This window comes from Mauremys reevesii, linkage group 9, assembly GCF_016161935.1.
Source record: "Mauremys reevesii isolate NIE-2019 linkage group 9, ASM1616193v1, whole genome shotgun sequence".
In the NCBI taxonomy this organism is placed as follows: Eukaryota; Metazoa; Chordata; order Testudines; family Geoemydidae; genus Mauremys; species Mauremys reevesii.
In genome coordinates, this window is record NC_052631.1 from 49630500 (window position 1) to 49649906 (window position 19407).

At 43.2% G+C, this 19407-nt stretch overlaps 1 protein-coding gene across 6 annotated transcripts in view; it reads left to right on the plus strand.

The window, feature by feature from the left end:
• Positions 1-19407, plus strand: part of SENP2 (SUMO specific peptidase 2) — a 49345-nt gene that overhangs the window by 11799 nt on the left and 18139 nt on the right. For 2 of the 6 annotated variants that reach the window (XM_039488128.1, XM_039488129.1), the window contains exons 2-9: positions 332-411; positions 8046-8101; positions 10336-10469; positions 12757-12832; positions 13466-13547; positions 15473-15629; positions 16514-16617; positions 18740-18834. In XM_039488128.1, coding sequence (XP_039344062.1) covers positions 386-411; positions 8046-8101; positions 10336-10469; positions 12757-12832; positions 13466-13547; positions 15473-15629; positions 16514-16617; positions 18740-18834 — 730 coding nt within the window. In that variant the 5' untranslated portion in view covers positions 332-385. Of the gene's footprint in view, positions 1-331; positions 412-867; positions 957-8045; positions 8102-10335; positions 10470-12756; positions 12833-13465; positions 13548-15472; positions 15630-16513; positions 16618-18739; positions 18835-19407 lie in introns of those variants that run through there. The other 4 variants (XM_039488127.1, XM_039488124.1, XM_039488126.1 and 1 more) reach the window with 3 other exon arrangements.

The following is a 19407-nucleotide window of genomic DNA, read 5'->3' on the forward strand; positions in this document are numbered from 1 at the left end:
TTACCAAAAGTCTCTCTTGGTGGTTGTCTTTTCTTCTGGAGAGAGACCCTGCATGGAGCCCCTTAATTCTATAGCTAGTTTTTGTTCTTGATCAGTGCTTCACTTCCAGTTTTACCTGGTACATGTGCACATCAGGAGCAAAATGTAGTATGCATAGCATAGGCAGTGCTGCTACAGTGGAAGAAGGGTGAAAAGCTATGGATTAGGGTTGGGCAAGCGGGATTAAATGAGGGAGGGAGAAACATACTTAACCATTATTGTACTGTACATCTGGAGTGCAGTATTAATCTCTTTGCGATTAACAAATGAAAATTTGACTTCTTTTTTACAGCATTAAGTTGTATGTCCCAACCAACTGCCCTCCACACTGATTGGAAAAAAGGGTATGAAAAGGACAGGGCCTGATCTTACGTACGTATATGTAAGGGTTGGTCCACGAATATAAAGCCTGGCTTTATTGTACAGTTATTAAAGTAAAATGTGTTGCAGTGATGAACATTGATAGGCACTGTCCTGTCAAAGCAGGAGGGACACTAATGTTGGCTTACTGGGGGTGCTGGCTCCTACATCTGGATCGTCTAAGTTTAAAATCCTGATCCAGTTTTTTAAGCTTGTATTTCAAAGGCTATTTTACTCCTCCCTCCATCAGTGATAAAGTTTAAATTGTGACAGTGAAAGATAGGTGATATCTAGTGTCTTTTTGGGGGATACAGAGTGGGAAGTAAACTCAGGGTTCCTGCTTTCTGGTCTTTGCTCACTGGCTATTGTTACTCCTGTAACTATCAGAGAAGTGAAGTTCTGGAACAGCCTTCCAAGGGGAGCAGTGGGGACCAAAAAACCTAACTGGTTCCAAAACTGGACGGGATGGTATGACTGCCTACAATGACAGATGGCCCATTCATCTGTGACTGCTCTTGGCAAATAACGTTAGCAGCCAGAGATAGGATATCGGCAGGGTAGGTCTCTGAGTTACTACAGAGAATTCTTTTCCCGGTGTCTGGCTGGTGGGTCTTGCCTATATGCTCAGGGTCTAACTGATTGCCATATATGGGGTCAAGAAGGAATTTTTGCCCAACTCAGATTGGCAGAGACCCTGGGCTTTTTTACCTTCCTCTGCAGTCACTTGCTGGCTTGAACTAGAGCAGGGGTTCTCAAACTTCATTGCACCGTGACCCCCTTCTGACAAAAAAAATTCGACATGACCCCCAGGAGGGGGGACCGAAGCCTGAGCCTACCCAGGTTCCACTGCCCCAGGCAGGGGGGCCAAAGCCCAAGCCCCACCGCCCTAGGTTTGGGAGGCCAAAGCTCAAACCCAAGGGCTTCGGCCCCAGGCGGGGGGCCTGTAACCTGAGCCCCACCACTTAAGGCTGAAACCCTTGGGCTTTGACCTTGGGTGGTGGGGCTCGAGCTTTGGCTTCAGCTCTGGCCTTGGGCCACAGCAAGTCTAAAGCCAGCACTGGCAACCCCATTAAAATGGGGTTGTGATCCACTTTGGGATCCCAATCCACAGTTTGAGAACCCCTGAACTTGAGTAAATGGTGGATTCTCTAATTTAAACTCTTAAATCAAGATTTGAGGACTTTGGTAATAGACCTATAATCTCTGGCTGAGTTACTAGAGTGGGTGGTGAGGTTCTGCAGCCCATGATATGCAGGAAGTCGGACTGGACTCATGATGGTCTCTTCTGGCCTTAAAGTCGGAATCTATGCTTGAGAATTTCTGACTTTCTTCTTCAGGCCTGTTCTACGCTACAAAGTTAGGTTGACTTAACTACATTGATTGAAGCTGTGAAAAATGTGATTAAGCCAACCTAAGTCCCATTGTAGACACCGCTAGGTTGATGGAAGAATTTTCTGATTGACCTCGCTACTGCTTTTCAGAGAGGTGTTCTTACTTCTGTGACAGAAGAACCTCTTCCATTGCTGTAATAAGTGTCAATGCTACAACAGCAAAGGTGATATCATTTCTAGTGTAGACAACTCTCAGAAGTTACACTCAAACTGTTGAAGGGAAAGGGGCAGATCGTCATGCTCAGTGATCAGAACCTGATTTGGCACACAATTGATCACCTAATAATGGACAAAATCTCAAGATGACAATCACCCAACTGTTGAATACTCTGTGAAAACTAGAGGGAAAATTAACTTGAACCCTCTTACCATAGAGTTAAATATTTGACAACTGTGAACATTGTACAGTGAATATAGCATAGAAAAGCCTTTTACTTTAGGGTATGGCTACACTACAACACAGCTGCAGCACAGCAGTGTAGACACAATAGTGATAGAAGGGGTTTTGTCATTGTGGTGAATCCACTCACTTGAGAGGTGGTAGCTAGGTCAAGAGAATTCTTCTGTCACCCTAGCGGTGTCTATATTTCTGCTTAGGTGAGCTTAACTGTGTGTCTCAGAAGTGTGAATCTTTCATACCCCTGAGTGATATTGCTATGTCAGTCTAAGTTTTAGATGTAGACCAGGCCTTAACTGATAATGCTCTGTTTGCTGGGAAATGTGCTGTCAGTTTTCATTAAAGGGGTGAACTGACTTTGCTCACTTGCTAAAATTGAGCTGTTGACACATAAGGATACTTTGGACCTCTGACCTACTCCAGCTATATATGAACTACCAGGCCATACAAAATGCATTGAATAAAATGATACTTTAAAGGAGTAGACTTTGCCTAAAAATCCTCTGCTTTCACATATTCAATATTTATATAATGGACCAAAAAATATACTTATCTTCATTCATGTCTTATGCACAGTTATTGGATCTATATTGGCCATTTGATAGTCCTGTCTACATGAGAGTTGGGATGGCCGAGTGTAAGGGCAGAGGCCTGGAACTTGAATGTTGGGTTCAAGACCTTGCTTCACCATGTGCTTCCTGTGAAACCTGGGCTGAGTCATTTACTTTCTCAGTTTCTTTCGGCGTCTGTTCCCCATCTGAAAAATGGGGTTAATAGCACTTCCTTACGTAACTGTGGTTGTGATTAAAGAGTGTGAGGTGCTCAGATACAAGTCATATGTGGCCTATGACCGAATAGCCTGCCCTCTTAAGGGCAGTAGTGCCTTGAGGTTAGCCCACTCCATCACATGGTGTGGCCCTTTTAGGATTTTGGAATGTCCAAGACAGACAGACACACATGGATGTAGGAGATCTTGATAGAGAGGAAGCAGTCCCAGGTACTTGAAAGGAAATCTGTTACTTTGTTTTTAAGGGCATAGGGCTTGGGGAGCCTTGCAGAGAGGACAAGTCAAGGCTCCCTTCTTACCCAGCCAGTTGGGGATGAGCTCGGAGAAGAGGACCAGCAATAAATGCCTCTTCTTTCATAGCAGGGCAGACACCAGCAGGAGAAGACTGGCCCGCAGAACCCTCTGAGCCTGAGGACTAATTGGGGGAGGTGGAAGAGTTCAGCTGAGGGAGAAGCTGGCTAAGGCCCTACAACTGGCTAACTTCCATCCTAGCTCAAAGGAGGAGAGCTGGGACTGCCTGAACTACTCTGCTCCAGGGGGAGGGCTGTGGCTCCTTTTTATGGAAACCCAGAGGTGAAAGGTAACCCAGAAGGCTTGGGGAATAGGGACCAGAAGGCAGGTTTCAGAGACCCTGATTGCCAGAACCACTTTGTTTGTTTGGGGCTTTTTGTCAGGATTTGTTATCCCAAAAGGATTGAACTCAGTGAACCACTTGGAGGCTGAACTGCTTGAACCCTGGGAGAGCCAGAAAACACTGGGGAGGTGCCACACTCAGACAGCAGGGAGTGCTACAGGGCAGTCCTACCCTGTCACAGGTCCTTATAAGTAACTAGGAAAAATAGGTAGTGGAGGTGAATTAGTCCATAGTTCAGGGATTGGCAACCTTTGGCACGGGGCCCGCCAGGATAAGCCCTCTGGCAGGCTGGGCCAGTTTCTTTACCTGCTGTGTCTGCAGGTTCGGCCGATTGCAGCTCCCACTGGCCACGGTTTGCTGCTCCAGGCCAGTGGGAGCTGTGGGAAGCAGCTTGGGCCAAGGGATGTGCTGGCCACCCTTCCCACAGCCCCATTGGCCTGGAATGGCGAACCATGGCCAGTGGGAGCTGCAATTGGCCGAACCTGCGGATGCGGCAGGTAAAGAAACTGGCCCGGCCTGTCAGGGGGCTTACCCTGGTGGGCCACGTGCCAAAGGTTGCTGAGCCCTGCCCTAGTTGGAGCTTGGGAGAAGTGAAGAGGGGACAGTAATGTATTAAAGTTTTTCATTTAATTACTTTGCCACCTTCTGATCTGATCCCCTTACTTGACAGGTTAATTTCAGAAGTTTAGGTCAAATATTATGGCAGCACACTTGTGATAAAGGATCAAAAATTATAAGAACAAACAAGCTGAAGCCATACTTTTAACTTGGTCAGGCTATCTTCTCCTTTTCTTGTGGCTCTGGAGCTCTAACATACTTACTTCAAGGGGGCATCTGACTTTTTCTGAAAGTGCTGAGTGCCCACCCTCTGAGAATCAGACTCCTTCAGAGTGTCTCAAGTACGGTGTCAAAAAATTGCAGCACCCAGGATTACTAATCACTTGAAAATCTTGGCCGCTGTATTCTGAAATTTTCACTTTGCACCAAGTCTTTAAAATGCTGAGGCTAATTCTAACAGTGACTTAAAACTTCAGTTGAAAGCTAAAGAAATCAGTTCACACAGGAATGTAAAGATACCATCAAATCCTTCCCCAACAACTCCAAGAAAAACTTTACATCATTCCCTGCAAACCCACTCCCCAGAACCTTCTACATGCCTCCCCAGGGAACCTAGCCAGACCCATCATATCTGGCCACAGCACTCCTACTGAAGGAATATCAGGATTTAAAGAAACCACTCACCACCTCAGATCACTTACCACAGAAAGGGCCAGCTTCCTCCAAAACACTACTAACTCCTTCCAGAAACTCTACAACATTAGCAACCTCCCACATATTACGATCTGTCACCTCCCTGTACACCACCATCCTTCCCCAGGATGGCATTGCTATTTGTCTCATACCTACAAGATAATGTAGAACACTTGGAAATCTAGCCTAAACTCATCACTAGACTCATCCATTTCATTCTCTCACAACTTCGCCTTTAACAATGAATACTCAATACCTATGGCTTTTCCTAAGGTTTGGACTAGATGGCTCCCCCAATATCCCAGCCTATTCATGGGCCACCTGGAAGAATGCACCATGAAACCAATGATATACACTGAGATAAATCAATGATATTTTCATTCTCTGAACAGATCTAAACTCCCTCCATAGATTTCCTCTAACTTCAACCGCCACCCATCCATCAAACTCTCCAGAACAGTCCCACACCAGGATCAACTTTCTGGACACCATGGTGAGTTTTAACAATGGAACCCTACAAAGACTATTTACGAGAAACCCATGGATCACCACCATTACCTTCACAGATCCAGCAAACCCGCCCCCGCCCCCCCAGCGCGCGCAACCCACCAACAAATCTATCTACAGCCAGGCACTACAGAATTCTCTCTGAAGAGAAGTGTATCTCCCAGACTTCCTTAAAACTTTTCACCGAACAAGGACACTCCAACAGAGAAGTAGATTGCATCATGGAAAAGAGACACCCAAATACCCTGAGAACCTGCTTTAATACAGAAAAAGAAACATAAACCCACTGACCACTCACCCTCGTCACCTATCACCCCACACTTGAAACCTGTACAAGATATCAGACAATTGCAGTCCATACCTCATCCAGGCATCAAATGCCCCAACAACAATGTGGGTGAAACCAGAGAATTCCTGTGCTCTCGAATGAACACTCTCAGAAAAATAACAAGGCAAAAAACACAATATCCCCTATGGGTGAGCACTTTTCAGAAACTGACTCCTCCATATCTGACATCCCAGTCTTCATCCTCAAAGGAAACCTGCACAACACCTTCAAAAGACAAGTCTGGGAACTTAAATTCATATCTCAGTTAGACGTTAACATGGAATTAACAGAGGAACTGGTTTTATAGCTCATTACAAGAAGTTGTAACACACCTCGCTGCCTGTTAACCCTTATTACCCACTTTAAGTGGTCTTCTACAGCATGTATGAACCCCCATATGCTTAATAATCTGTCCCAATTTGTATTGGGTTTAGGCACTCTGGTTTACCTTCTCCAAACCCAAAGAGCAAGTCTGTGGAGCTCAAAAGTGTGACCCTTCCACCAACAGAAGTTGGTCCAATAAGAGATTACCTCATCTATCTTGTCTCATATCCTGGGACCAACATGGCTACAACACTGCAAAGAAACCAAATGCAAATATTATGTTTGCAAATGTTGAGTCTTTCAACCCTGTTTTGGTATTTGAATCAGTAGTCCTATTGAATACTAAAATAGGAGGAACAGTAGAACAATGAGAATTAAAAAGTGAAAAATAAGCATTATTAAAGATACCATCAAACTTCCTAAATAAGGGCTTGGAAATAGTTTATTAAACTCTCTCCCAAACAATGGATTAATAAAGATGGCAATCGAATGGTGGGGTTTAATCATTGCTTCTTGTTGCATCCTTAACTTCATGTTTGTTGACTGTTAACTCCTGGCTCACCATATTATCTTCAAACTTATCTGTAAAGCACATAGCAAATTAGCACTGCATAAGAAAGGAATAGGAAACACAGGAGAGATGTTTTACCCAGAATGGAACTAATGAGATGATAAATGATATCAGGACATCACACTATGACTGAGATAAGCTATTTCAGCAATAGTACAGCTTTGCTGGTACTACCATGTCACAAGACTTTTGTAGCCATAGCTATGTTGGTCACAAATCACACCCGTGACAGACACAGCTAGCAAAAGATTGTAGTATAGACCAGTGGTTCTCAACTAGGGGTGCAGGGCTACAAGCAGGTTTCAGGGGGTCTGCCAAGCAGGACCAGTGTTGGACTCACTGGGGCCCAGGGCAGAAAGCCTAAGCCATGCTGTGCAGGGTTGAAGACCTGGGCCCTGAGCCCCACTGCCTGGGGTTGAAGCAGAAGCCTGAGCAACTTAGCTTCATGGGGGTCCTTGTGGCATAGGGCCCCAGGCAGTCTCCCTGCTTGCTACCCCTTAATGCTGGCCCTGGCTTTTATATGCAGAAAACAGTAGTTGTGGCACAGGTGGGCCATGGCGTTTTGATAGCATGTTGATTGAGGGGGGGCCTCAGAAAGAAAAAGGTTGAGAACCCCTGGTATAGACCTGAAGTGAAAGTAGGGAGCCATTGAACATGAACTTTAAGATCTAACTTTGCATTCCTGAAGTCATGCAAAAGGTTACGGTTTTATAAAGAACCAGTTTTGACATTTTGAAGCAGAGCATCTTGTGTATCTGTGACTGACTTTAGGAAACTGGTGCATGAGAACAGTCACTTCATGGGCATAGCAACAAGTATAACTTAAATGTTTATGAGTTAGAGTGTAGTGGCTTTTTCCTCTCTCTCTCTCATCTTGTATTCTAATCAGCATTCTATTTAACTCATTTAATATAGATTATGTAGTGATTTTTAGAGTCTTAATCCTGTGTACAAACATCTCTATTTAACTCTAATTGTATTAAGGCTGACAAAACTATTTCCTTTTTTTTTTTTTGAGGAAGGAGACAAACTTTACCCATGCATGAATTGCACTCTGCAGCTAGTAACAAACTTAAATTAACTCTATACAATTACATTACCTAAATGTGAGCATCTGCCTGCCTTTGCCAGTGTGTGTTACTGGATGCATATGGGGCACGTTACGTAAGATGCCTATATGAAGTCATGTCTGTGAGTACATAGGGAACTCTTTGGGACCCTTCCTAGTATGTGCACAGATTATGTGGTGGTCAGTTCTGCAGTGGCTACAGCCTTATGGGACTTATAATAGATTCCTGTATGGAAGTCTATATACAGTCTTGAGGGCTGGCTGTAAAGAGATGTCCTGGGAGCAGGTAAACTAATTTGGGTTGTATTTGGAGACTGTAAGGGAGGGGACTCATTTAGAACACTTGTCTATTGCTACAAATAACTCTTTGGTCTGTTCTTTCCTCAGCATTCAGTCATCTGTGGAGGACCCTAACCAGAGGCAAGCAAAAAGACAGAGATTAGGTATTGTATTAGTGCTTATCTCACTACTTGTGTAATGTGTAGTGGTTGGTTTTTTAGAGACTAGATCTTTCTCATGTACACAGGAGACCAGAGCTTTTGTTTGTATATTTATGAACATTGAAATAACCTGCATGGTTTCTCAAACCGCTCCTCCTCCTCACCTGCTCCTTCTAGAAAGACACTCTAGTTCAGGGGTAGGCAACCGATGGTACACGTGCCGAAGGCAGCATGTGAACTGATTTTCAGTGGCACTCACAGTGCTTGGATCCTGGCCACCAGTCCAGGGGGCTCTGCATTTTAATTTAATTTTAAATGAAGCTTCTTAAACATTTTAAAAACCTTATTTACTTTACATACAGCAATAGTTTAGTTATGTATTATAGACTTATAGAAAGAGACCTTCTAAAAATGTTCAAATATATTACTGGCATGTGAAACCTTAAATTAGCGTGAATAAATGAAGACTTGGCACACCACTTCTGAAAGGTTGATGACCCTTGCTCTAGTTGTATAGATGCCCACAAGAGGGGATCATCAGGAGCTAATGGGGCTAAGTCCGACCCATGTTACATCTGGAAGTGGCTGATTTACTGGAGGGTGTTGTACTGCATGCTGCCACTGTGGTGGGGAGAGAAGTCTGTGGTGCTGCAGTACACAAAGTGCCACTAGACTTCTGGCCTGAGCGCACAAACTTCAGGAAGCGCAGGGAGGAGGCATAGAGGCTAGAGCAGGGCATAAAACTTTGATGCATTTCAAATCCCAATCATATGCTCCTTGCTGCTGCTGTTCTTCATTTCCTGACTCTAAAACAAATAGCATTTGTTTTTAACTGGGTGGGAAAGAATTCTGAGCTGCATGTGGTGAGGGATGTCTGAGCCTAAGGGGGATTTGGGAAGGGATTCTGAGCTGTTGAGAGGCAAGGCAGTTTTCTTTCTAGGGGAGAGAGTTTGGGTGTTTTGGAGCTGGTTGCAGGGAGCTGATGGAGTTGGGAAGGTTCTGAGTTGGGAGCTGGGAGGGCTAGGTTGAGTTCCTGGAGAAAACGTTATACATTCAGCATGAGTTGGCGGGGAGGAGACGGTAGAATAGAGTTAGATTACAAGGGGAGAGGTTGGGACTAGGAGGATGTAGCAAAGCTGTCATGGATGGATACACAGTGTCCTTGACAATGAAGTGTTCCATTTCTCCCAAAAAAGGGGAAGGAATGGGGAGAAAGAAGAGGGCACTCTCCTATTTTTGCCTTCCACTTTCCCACTAACCTCCATTAGCTCTCACCAAAATACTTCCCTGACCCTTAATATGACCCATTTTTCAATTTGCATGCAGGCTAGGGTGCAGACTATCTGCAGCTGCACCACTTTTTAGGCACCAGCTGCCACTAGATAGCAACAATATCTGCTCTGTTTTAACTATCTGAAATGACTTGAGATGGACCTAACTAGTCAGCAATCTCTTGTCTGAAAAGATGGAGATGTGGACACTGAAGTCCTTTCTGCTTAAGGTCTACTTCACAGTACAAGTACTGATGAAAAGTGAGATCTATCTTTAGTTATTTTGCCTGACAAAGGACATTGCTGTTCTCTCTGAGAATATTGGCTGTCAGTTAGTGGCAGTGGTATCATAAGTTAATGCATTTTTGAGGGTTGGAAAGAGCCCTGGGGGAAACCAAAATTATGAAAGGGTCTTTTTTTGTTCCACCACTACTACCCCTCACTTTGAACAGTGTACAAGTCTCTGTAAACAGAGCAAATTGGTATCTAGCAATTTTAACTAGTATCTGTGAACAATACATAGCATGAAACTTCTATGCTTAAATATCATACTCCTATTTTCAGATAAATGCTGACCTCCAGAGTATAACTTAATTTCTGACTTTAAAAAAACACCCTGTTCTGCTAGAGGATACGGAGCCAAAAATAACTGCTAACCTTGAGGACTACTATCAGGCTGGCTGCGTGTTGCTTTTGTATTTTCAATAGTAAAAAGTCTTCGAAAAGCTTGTCTTCTAGAGTTTAAGGGATTACTGTTTTCCCAACCAGTCAAGGATACCTGTGTGTTTAAAAAAAAAAAAAAAGCCTGAAAAGGTTGATAATGTTGTGAATAACCTGAAATGTAAACTATTGCATGCAATGATACTGTAGCTGAGAGTGCTTGAATTTAAAAAGTGGAAAAAATCCTTCTGTAGACCAAATGTCTTATGGTCGTCTTGTTTTTTTGTGGTGGTTTTTTTTTTTAAGATTATGTTATCGCTAAATTGACGAAGACTGTACAAGGAGTTGCCAATCTAATTAAATTGCCATCCCAGCTGACCAGTAGGTATCTGAAGACATCCGTTTGTAATGGAGCTCAAAGTGCCGAATCTACGGATGAGGTTAGTGGGATTCTGGGCGTAAGATTGTTTCTAGCTATAATGTTTGAATACATACAACACAAAATAAATGAATGGGAACAGTCTCCTTAGTGACTGCTTAGAGTTGGGTTTGGTCAAAGGTCATAAGGGCTAGTAGTGTTCTGTTACTTTTAAGATCATAGGTATTGCCTCATTCAAGTTTGAATCCTCCGTTGGAGCACTTGTTGAGACTGAACTTCTGCTGTTTTACTCCTGGACATCTTTACAGTATTTTAAATTTTACATATTGTACTATCTGTTCTAGTCTCCTACAAATTGTGTTGTGATTTTGCTCTCAAGCTTGTTGTATTTGAAGAGTCCACATGCCTCCTGTCCTGGTAACTAATATGAATAAGTATTTCCTGAATAAGTGGCCCTACTAGATACACTAGCTACAGGCATGTAAGTGTACACAACTGGTATTTAGGTGCAAAGTGTACAAAAGCTCCCCCTCTACAGTAACTCCTCACTTAACATTGTAGTTACGTTCCTGAAAAATGCGACTTTAAGTGAAATGAGCCCAATTTCCCCATAAGAATGAATGTAAATGGTGGAGGCGGGCGGGTTGGGTTCCAGGGAAATTTTTTTTTCCCATACAGTACTATAGCTTGGGAGGTGCCCCCGCCTTACCCCACACAGGCACAGCCCACTGGCACTGGAGTCAGTGAGGCAGGCAAGGAGGCTGAAGGTGCTGTAGGCTAGGAGCATGTTGCGCCGCAGCAGAGGCAGCTTCCCCTACTCTGCAAGCACCAGAGGCGGGGGGGTCAACCCTTGGCCTGCCCATGCCCCCCCTTCCCTCAAGCCTCCTGTTTTCTCTCTCCATCCCCCCCTTACTATGCACATCGTGTCCTTGTTCCTCCCCCTCACGGCCTCCTGCCCCCTGCAATCAGCTGGTTTGCAGGGTTCAGGAAGGAGGAGTGAGGACACTGCATGCAGGTTCCCCCTGCCTCCTGAACACAGCAAGGCAGCTGATTGCTGTGGGCAGGGGGGAGGTGTGCCATGTCCTTGCTCCTCCCCCCTCCCTCCTGCCCCTGGCAATCAGCTGGCTTGCGATCTTCAGGGGGCAGGAGGGAGGCAGGAGGAGCGAGGACTCAGCACGCAGGCTCCCCCTTCCCTCCCCTGCCTCCTACCCGTGGCTGGGGCAACTAGACAGTAAGTGTGGAAAAATTGGGATGGGGGTGGGGGTAATAGGAGCCTATATGAGAAACTCCAAAATCGGGACAGTCCCTATAAAATCGGGACATCTGGTCACCCTACCCGTGGCAATCAGCTGGTTTGCATCGCTTGGGATGCGGTGGGAGAGCCTGCTTACCGAGTCCTTGCTCCTGTTCAGAAGGGAGGGGGGAGGAGCAAGGACTCGGCACGCAGCCTCCCCTCCCTCCCTCCCGAATGATGCAAACCAGCTGATTGCTGCGTGTGAGGCGGGGGGAGGAGAGGGAAGGTGCTGATCCGCGGGGTCTGCTGGCGGGGGGGAGGCGCCATGGGGATGGTGGTGTAGGGGAGCTGATAGGGGGATGCCAGCTGTCGATAAAGCAGGCAGCCAAACGGTGTTCTAGTGAAGCACTGCACAACTTTAAATGGAGCATGTTCTGTAATTGAGCAGGGACGTAAGATTGAAACAACGTTAAGTGAGAGGACGTTAAGTGGGGACTTAACTTGCATGTCTGTGAGCTGGACTCTTAGATTGCTAGGTTGGACAATCTGGTTTATAGTCTTCTGCCTTATCAGCGCCAGTAGGATTTAGGATGTTCTAGTCTGTCTTCTAAATAGCATGTAAATTTGCTAGTTTACACAAACAGTTTTGTTTTCAAGGAACAAGCTGCTGGTTTTAGGAAGATGTTGTTGTCTTGGAGACAATTGAGGAATTAAAGGATAGAACTCAGTTCTTTAATTTTATGTGACGACTACTCTAAAGATTGTTCACTTGCTGTAATTAAGTCTTTCAAGGATCAGAAAACCTTTATTCAAGATTATTTATTATGTGGTAGTACCTCAGGGGATGAGTGTAAAGTCAATGGAGTTTTTGCTCCGAACTCATTTAAGTGGGATTTTTAAAAAGGTGCACATGTGGTCTCTATAGGATCTAAAGGTGTTTAAAAAAAAAAAAGACACTTTGTAGAAACTGCAGAGACCTATGTTCTGCCAAGATCCAAACCAGTCAGTCTGGGTCACTGGGTGAATAGCCTGGTTTAACTCTGAGTGAGTAGCCTGTGAGGTTGCTTTGATCCACATCCAAATTGCATTTAAATGGTTCCTTGTTCTTTTTAAGACTTTTTCAAATTCTTCTGATTCTTCGACTGACAGACTGACAGACTCTGCACCTGGAATAGAAATGCTACAACTGGGTAAGACTGACACGAAGCCACCGCTTTTTCTTCCTTCCTCTTCCGCCCTCCCCCCATCTACTAAAATGCCCAGCACATGGTATACAGCAGCATTAATACTTTCCACTTGTATAATGCCTCTTGTGTAAGACTTTAAAAGTGCTTTATAATTCTGAATTGGTAAGAGTAGTACCTCTAAAATCTAGAGGATGAACTCTTGCTTTCTTTCCTACTTCCTTCCATTGCCACTGATGTTGTCCAGGTATTTTTGTTGCAGCCATTTCAGCATTAAGTGTTACAGCCTTCTCTTACGATGTGAATCATTCCTGATGGCTGTGCCATTAGTGTAAAGTGTGCCCGGAAAGCTTCCTAAACAGTCTTATGTAATATATGATGAACTTGAAATAGAAAAGCACTAGTCTAATGGAGCAGTTTCTATTCAGACAAGTGACTTCTTTTGTTGAAGTTGCTGCTGAAAAAGACAAACAATGCCCTAGTGTGATACCTAAAATCTTTTAAGTAAGTTTACATGGTGGCTTAACACATCTAAACTAAAATGCACTTGTATTTTGTGAGGCTTTTGTAAATACAAACTTCTAAGACTCTGTCACTCCCCTCTCACAACTACTAATGTCTGGTACTTTTTTTTCATAGATAAGAAAATATCTTGTGGCGCTAGCGTTTGTCCCAGTAAAGAGACAGTACCTATTTCTTGCAGGACTGTGCCTTGCCTGAGGTAAAATTATTGTGGCTGTCTTATCCTCCCGTCACCCCAAAATTTTTAATCCGTTTTTATATATAGTAGTGTTTTGGGCTCTTTCCAAATGTGGAGTATTACCGGGCACTCCGCTGAACTGCAGTATTGTCTCCTATCAATGTATTAAACTCTTAAACTTGTACAGCTCGATGCTAAGAAGTAATAAAACTAGTCCAAAAGGAAAGATTTGGGTAATAAGTATGTAAAGGAATCTGTGAAGCTGGCTTGTCAGCAGTGAGTTCATCTTTAGGAGGAAAAATGTACATCAGACCCTTCAGGTGGGAGGGAAATTGCGCACACAAAATAGACCTAGGGCGGGTGAGAGAGAGCCTGGGGAAGAGCTGGGGAGGCAGAGCAAAGAGGTCTGTGGGAACCTGCAAAGGCCAGAGGATATGTTGGGGGTGGCTGGGTGGAGAAGTGGGATCTGGAAGTGTGAAGAGGGGGGGAAGTTATGATTTGTCAGTTCTTGAGCTCTTGGGGACAAAGAAATGGGGGAACTTTGAAGGGGCAAATAAAAAGGGGATGTCTGGGGACAAAAGATTGGAGGCTTTCAAGGAACAAAAATGTAGGAGTTTTGGGAGAAGAGTGCATGGAATCTGCAGGAGTGGAGATAGGAGGAATTTGCCGGGGTGTGGAATAGTATCTTGTTGGAGAGAGGTTTTAATTACAAGAAAATTGGGAAACTTGGTGTAAATTATCCAAGATATAATAAAGGATGGGAGTCACTTGGTTTTGCATGAGGTGATCTGTTTAGATGACGCTACTGGAACACTCTTGATGCCGTTTTCTCCAAGGTTTTAGAGATGGTAGTAATTGGAAGGAAATGGGCCAGGATACTGTATAATACTGCTGTTTGCCTCCCACCCCAAAACAAGGTTGAATAGTGTCCTTGCTGCATTCCTATATAAGATGATGCTAGTTCTACGGTACTGATCCCCGTGTTACACTATAGTGTCCGTGGGAGGAGTTGTTACCATGGGAGTAGCCCCAAGCCAGTACTGAAGCTGATGATATCCATGCTCAAATGGACTGAGAGTCTTCTGAATTGGTTCAGGATTTTGCCTATGATGAGCTTGTCTCAGCTAGTGGCTCTCAACTCTTTCAGCTGCATGAGCTGCAGCCTGGTCATGGTATTTAGTGCTAAAGAGGAAGCTGTGCTGCTTTTAAGATGGTTTACAATAGGAAGTTTAAACTATGAGCTGGCTTAGTGCTCCTAGCTTTTAAACCGAAACGTTCCCCAGAAAGCGGAGGGGAGCAGAGAGTATCAGCATGAAAACCTTTAATGGTAAAGAGGAAAATTCCTAAGGCAGCTATTGTGAATGTGGGGTACGGGTGGAGACTCCACCAATTATGTGACTAGAGCTCTCTTCTGTGAGGTCAGCTATATGGCATACTTGTAACTAGATCACCCAAAATACCTCAGTGGCATATTGGAACATGGCTTTGGGTAGTTGATGTTTTCAGTCATACTGTAATAGGGTTTAATGAAAGAAGCATATGAGAAAATTAAAGGTACAGGGCCATCTGAAGAAGTAGGAAGCACTGTTTTGCAGGGGAGGCATGGCAAAGGAGAAAACATGATCTGGCAGAGCTTGCAGTTCCTGGAGCACCTCGTTTAGCCTGAAGTGTGTGCATGTAATGGAGCTTAAAATGATATGTTGTAAACAATCTAGTCAGCGTGTATCTCTTAGTCATTGTAAGAGATTTCTTGGATTTCTCTATCGAGTGGTGATTTGACCTGATTTTTCCACCTGACTGAAAGGCATTCAAAACATCCATACATCCTTATGAGGCTTAAGTCTCTGCCCTCAACAATGTATGTATTTTCAAAAATATTGAGATGTAATTTGACTCCAGAAGGTTTAGGTTTTAGTGGTTAATAGTGTAATAGCTCTTCTTAACAGAAACCTCTGCAACACAAGGATGAGTAGCAAACGCCATACCAAATCCATTCCAGAAGGTTCTTTTTCATGGGGATTTCCTGGTCAGGAGAACATGGCAGGAGCCACCACTTCAGATGCTGGCAAGCTGGTGAGGAGGCCTCACTGTACTGTGGAAGAGGTGAGTCCAGATAAAGACAGCTTTTGAAATAGGGTCAATTCATTTTTGTCATTTGAGTTTATATAATGGGGAGACCTCTGAGTATTGAGGTGGCAAGATGTGAAATTGGATACAGTGAAAATGGTTTTTGAAGCATAGTCCTGAGCTGAGAAAATGCCTTGCAGTGGGACTTAAAGCTCCATCAATGGAGAGGTGATTTCAGAGTAGAAGTATCTTTATGGGGGGGAAAACACTAGGTACTAAAAGTCTCTTCAGTGGAGAAAAGCGTAACACGAACCAATGGCTGGAAAACAAAGCCAAACACAGTCAAATTAGAACTAATTCAGAAACATTTTAAGTCAGGGCAATTAACTATGGGAACAAACTACCATGGAAAGTTGGGGATTCTCCATCTTAGTGTCTTCAGATCCAGTCTGAATGCCTTTCTGGAATATGCTTTTGCCAAACAAGTTATTGGGCTCAATGCAGGGGTAATTGGGTAAAACGTAATGGCCTGTGATGTATGGGAGGTCAGACTAGATGATCTGATGGTCCCTTCTGGCATTAAACATCACTTTTCATAGCATCTTTGGGGTGAGAGCTCACCAAAAGTGGATTCTGCTTTCTCTCAACTCCAGTGAACGTGGTAGTTCCACAACTGGAAATGGTAATGAGGGTGTATATATGTGTTTATCATTGACTTACCTGCATGTAAATGTGATAAGGATGAAAATTATACTCCTTGCTATAATGAGCATGAGCCCATTTTCAACTTTGGTCATGTAGTTCCTGCTTAAATGGGCTAAAGATAAACTTCATGCGCTGTAACAACTGTGTAGTATGCATTAAATTACAAACTTCACTTTTTCTTGATAGTGGTTTTAATGTGGCTTTTTTCCTCTCAGGGTGTACAAAGAGAAGAGAGAGAAAAGTACAAACTACTGTTGGAACTAGTAAAGGAAAAATATCCTCGAAACTACTCCACTCCCATAGCTGCAAACCACTGCAAGTAATTTCACGTTATATTCCAGCCTTTTTACTAGTAACAGTGACTTCTTTTGCGAGGCAAGGAGGGACATCAAGTCACTCTTTTAATGGGCACTCTGGTTGTTGTCGTTGGAAACGTTTGATAAGTTTGTTGCAATCAACAAAGTTCTGTTGATATGATCCAGGACAGATGCTTTGGAACAGACCTTTAAACCTTCTGAAATGCATGCAGTTGCGTATACTAAAGTTATCTGTGGCCTTTATTTTTTTTTTAAATAAAAGACCAACCCAAAATATTCAGCCGAAGTATAGAAAAGGTGAAGAATCACAAATTGCTGTGGGTGTCTTTCTCCTCCTCCTACCTCTTTTCTGCTTCCTATGTTGTATATGCACTAGGAAACTTCCTGCCCCTTTTTGGGCACAAGTGCTTCCAGTGATATAATTTCTACTATGAAATCCTGTATTAAGTGCTATACTACAGTGTTGTTGGATTTGGGGACTTATTTTCCCTTCCATTGAATGTTTTTTACGAATCTTATGCTGCTGATGTGGAATGGACATAGGCTGTGAAGGAGCTAATTTTTTGTCTTAACACAGCCTGTTCTGAGGCCTAACTATAGTTTAATGAATACATGATCTCTTCTGACTTCATAAGAAATTGTCACTTTGAAAAATTATTGCAAAAACTATAATCTGTGATAAGGCTGAAAGACCATGGCAATCATGCATACAGACCTGAAGTTCTTGAAGGTGACCTGCAAAGGCAGGAAAACTTGTCCATGCCTCTGTGTTGTATGAAGACCTTGAGAGGTCTTTAAAGAGAAGTTCATTTTCTGAACAGAAATTCAGGTTTTGTCTACCTGTTCTTGGATGCTGAGGCTGTCTGTGAGCTAAGGGTTTGTCTAAACACAAGCTGTACCACTTAACCTATACTAGTATAAAACAGGGGCAGGAAGTTTCGTAGTGCAGATACAACATAGGAAGCAGAAAAGAGGTAGGAGGAGGAGACACACCCACAGCAATTTGTGGATTCTTCACCTTTTCTACACTTCTGAATACTTTGGGTTTTGTTTTATACCAGTATAGTTAAGTGAAGGTGGCACGTCTCCTAGTGTGGACACATTTATAAAGGTTTAAATGTGCTTAGACCAGTATAGCTGCTTTTCCTTATGAGAGGGAAAACAATCTATATCCGTCTAAGTACACTTTATACCCTCATAACTGCATCTACACTAGGGCGTGGTACTACTTTAACTAGATTAGTAAAAACTCAAGGAGTACCTTAATGCTCTAGAACTCGGACTTCTCTAAGATCACAGTAACAAAGCCAAACTTCCTTCTTTCGCTTTTGGAGAAATTAATATGTATATTGTACAGACAACTGCAAATTACAAGAAAATAATTGTTTGATTACTTCTGGTGTATTTAAACGATGCAGAAAACAGTATTTCAAATGATATAATGGAATACTTAATTCCTGTTCTCTGGACCTTTTTTAACTTCACCAAGTGAGCAGGCCACTGAAGATGGTCAGAACTCTCTCCTTTTTTTATGAGACCTTTAGCTTAGGGTATGTCTACACTTAAACTGCTACAATGTCACAGCTGCAGTGCTTGCTGTGCAGACATTATCTACACTGATGGGAGAAAAGGGCATGATGAAAACATCTTGTCATACAAAATGAAACAGAATGGCTACTCAATAAAATTAATACTAAGCCTGTTTAAAAGAGATACTATTTCACATACTATGTAAAAAGCCTTTAGAATTTGCTGTCTAACAGAATCAAATTCTGTGCCCCCCCTTTTTTTCTTAAAGAGTGGACATTCACTCTTAGCATAGTGAAAAGTAATATGCATCAGGATGTAAAAGTTGCACAATTGACTAGTTGCTTTTTTCCTTTTTTTGTGTGTGTGTAAGCACTGCTGGAGCTGGAATATTTCCATTAATGCATCAGTTGGCCAATTCTGGTTTACCAAATTCTGTTGCTTTAACAGTGATCACTTCTAGCATTCTGTACCACATGGTTGTGTAGGAGCTATAATCCATTCCTTTAGAGGATTGCATACAGTGGTGACAAATAGGATATGTATGGGCTCCTTTGAAAGAATTTCTGACACTTTTCTACTAAATCTGTACCAAAGTTCTCAAGGTTGCCTCAAGGAGCCAGTGAAGACTGGTGGCCACATGGAAGAAAGATATGGAGTGAGAATGCCTCCATTTGTTACGCTAAGGAATGGTGAGTGTGTGTGTGTAACTGCAATATACGTATGTGAAAGTGCAGATAGACATAATCAAGTTGGGCTTATTCTGCTCAATGAGTCTTAACTCCGCATTCATTTAAGTTTGCAATAGTGACATTGCAAAGGTTGAGACCAATACCTTAATTGTGCTTTTCTGCATGTATTAACTTTAATTATATCAGACTTGTCTATATGCAGTACATTAGCCTTTAATAGTCCCATCATGTCATATATAAATGCATGTAAATATGGAAGCATCCATGTCAGAAAGTTGTTACATCTGTTTGCTATTACTATAAAAGTTGTTACTTCTTGTGATAGACTCAGGCCAGTTGGGTACAGCAGAATAGCTGAAGGCAGATATACTGGCCACTGGATTAACAGTTTTCTGTTCCCTGACTGACCAGAGCAGGGGCTGCTCCAGGCTAATGAGAACACCTGACTCTAATTAACCTGTAAAGAGTCAGGTGAGGCCATTCAGTTAATGTGACCACCTGACTCTAATTAAGGCCCTGCTGTTACTATAAAAAGGGCTCACTCCAGTCAGGCAGAGGAGTCAGGGAGCCAGG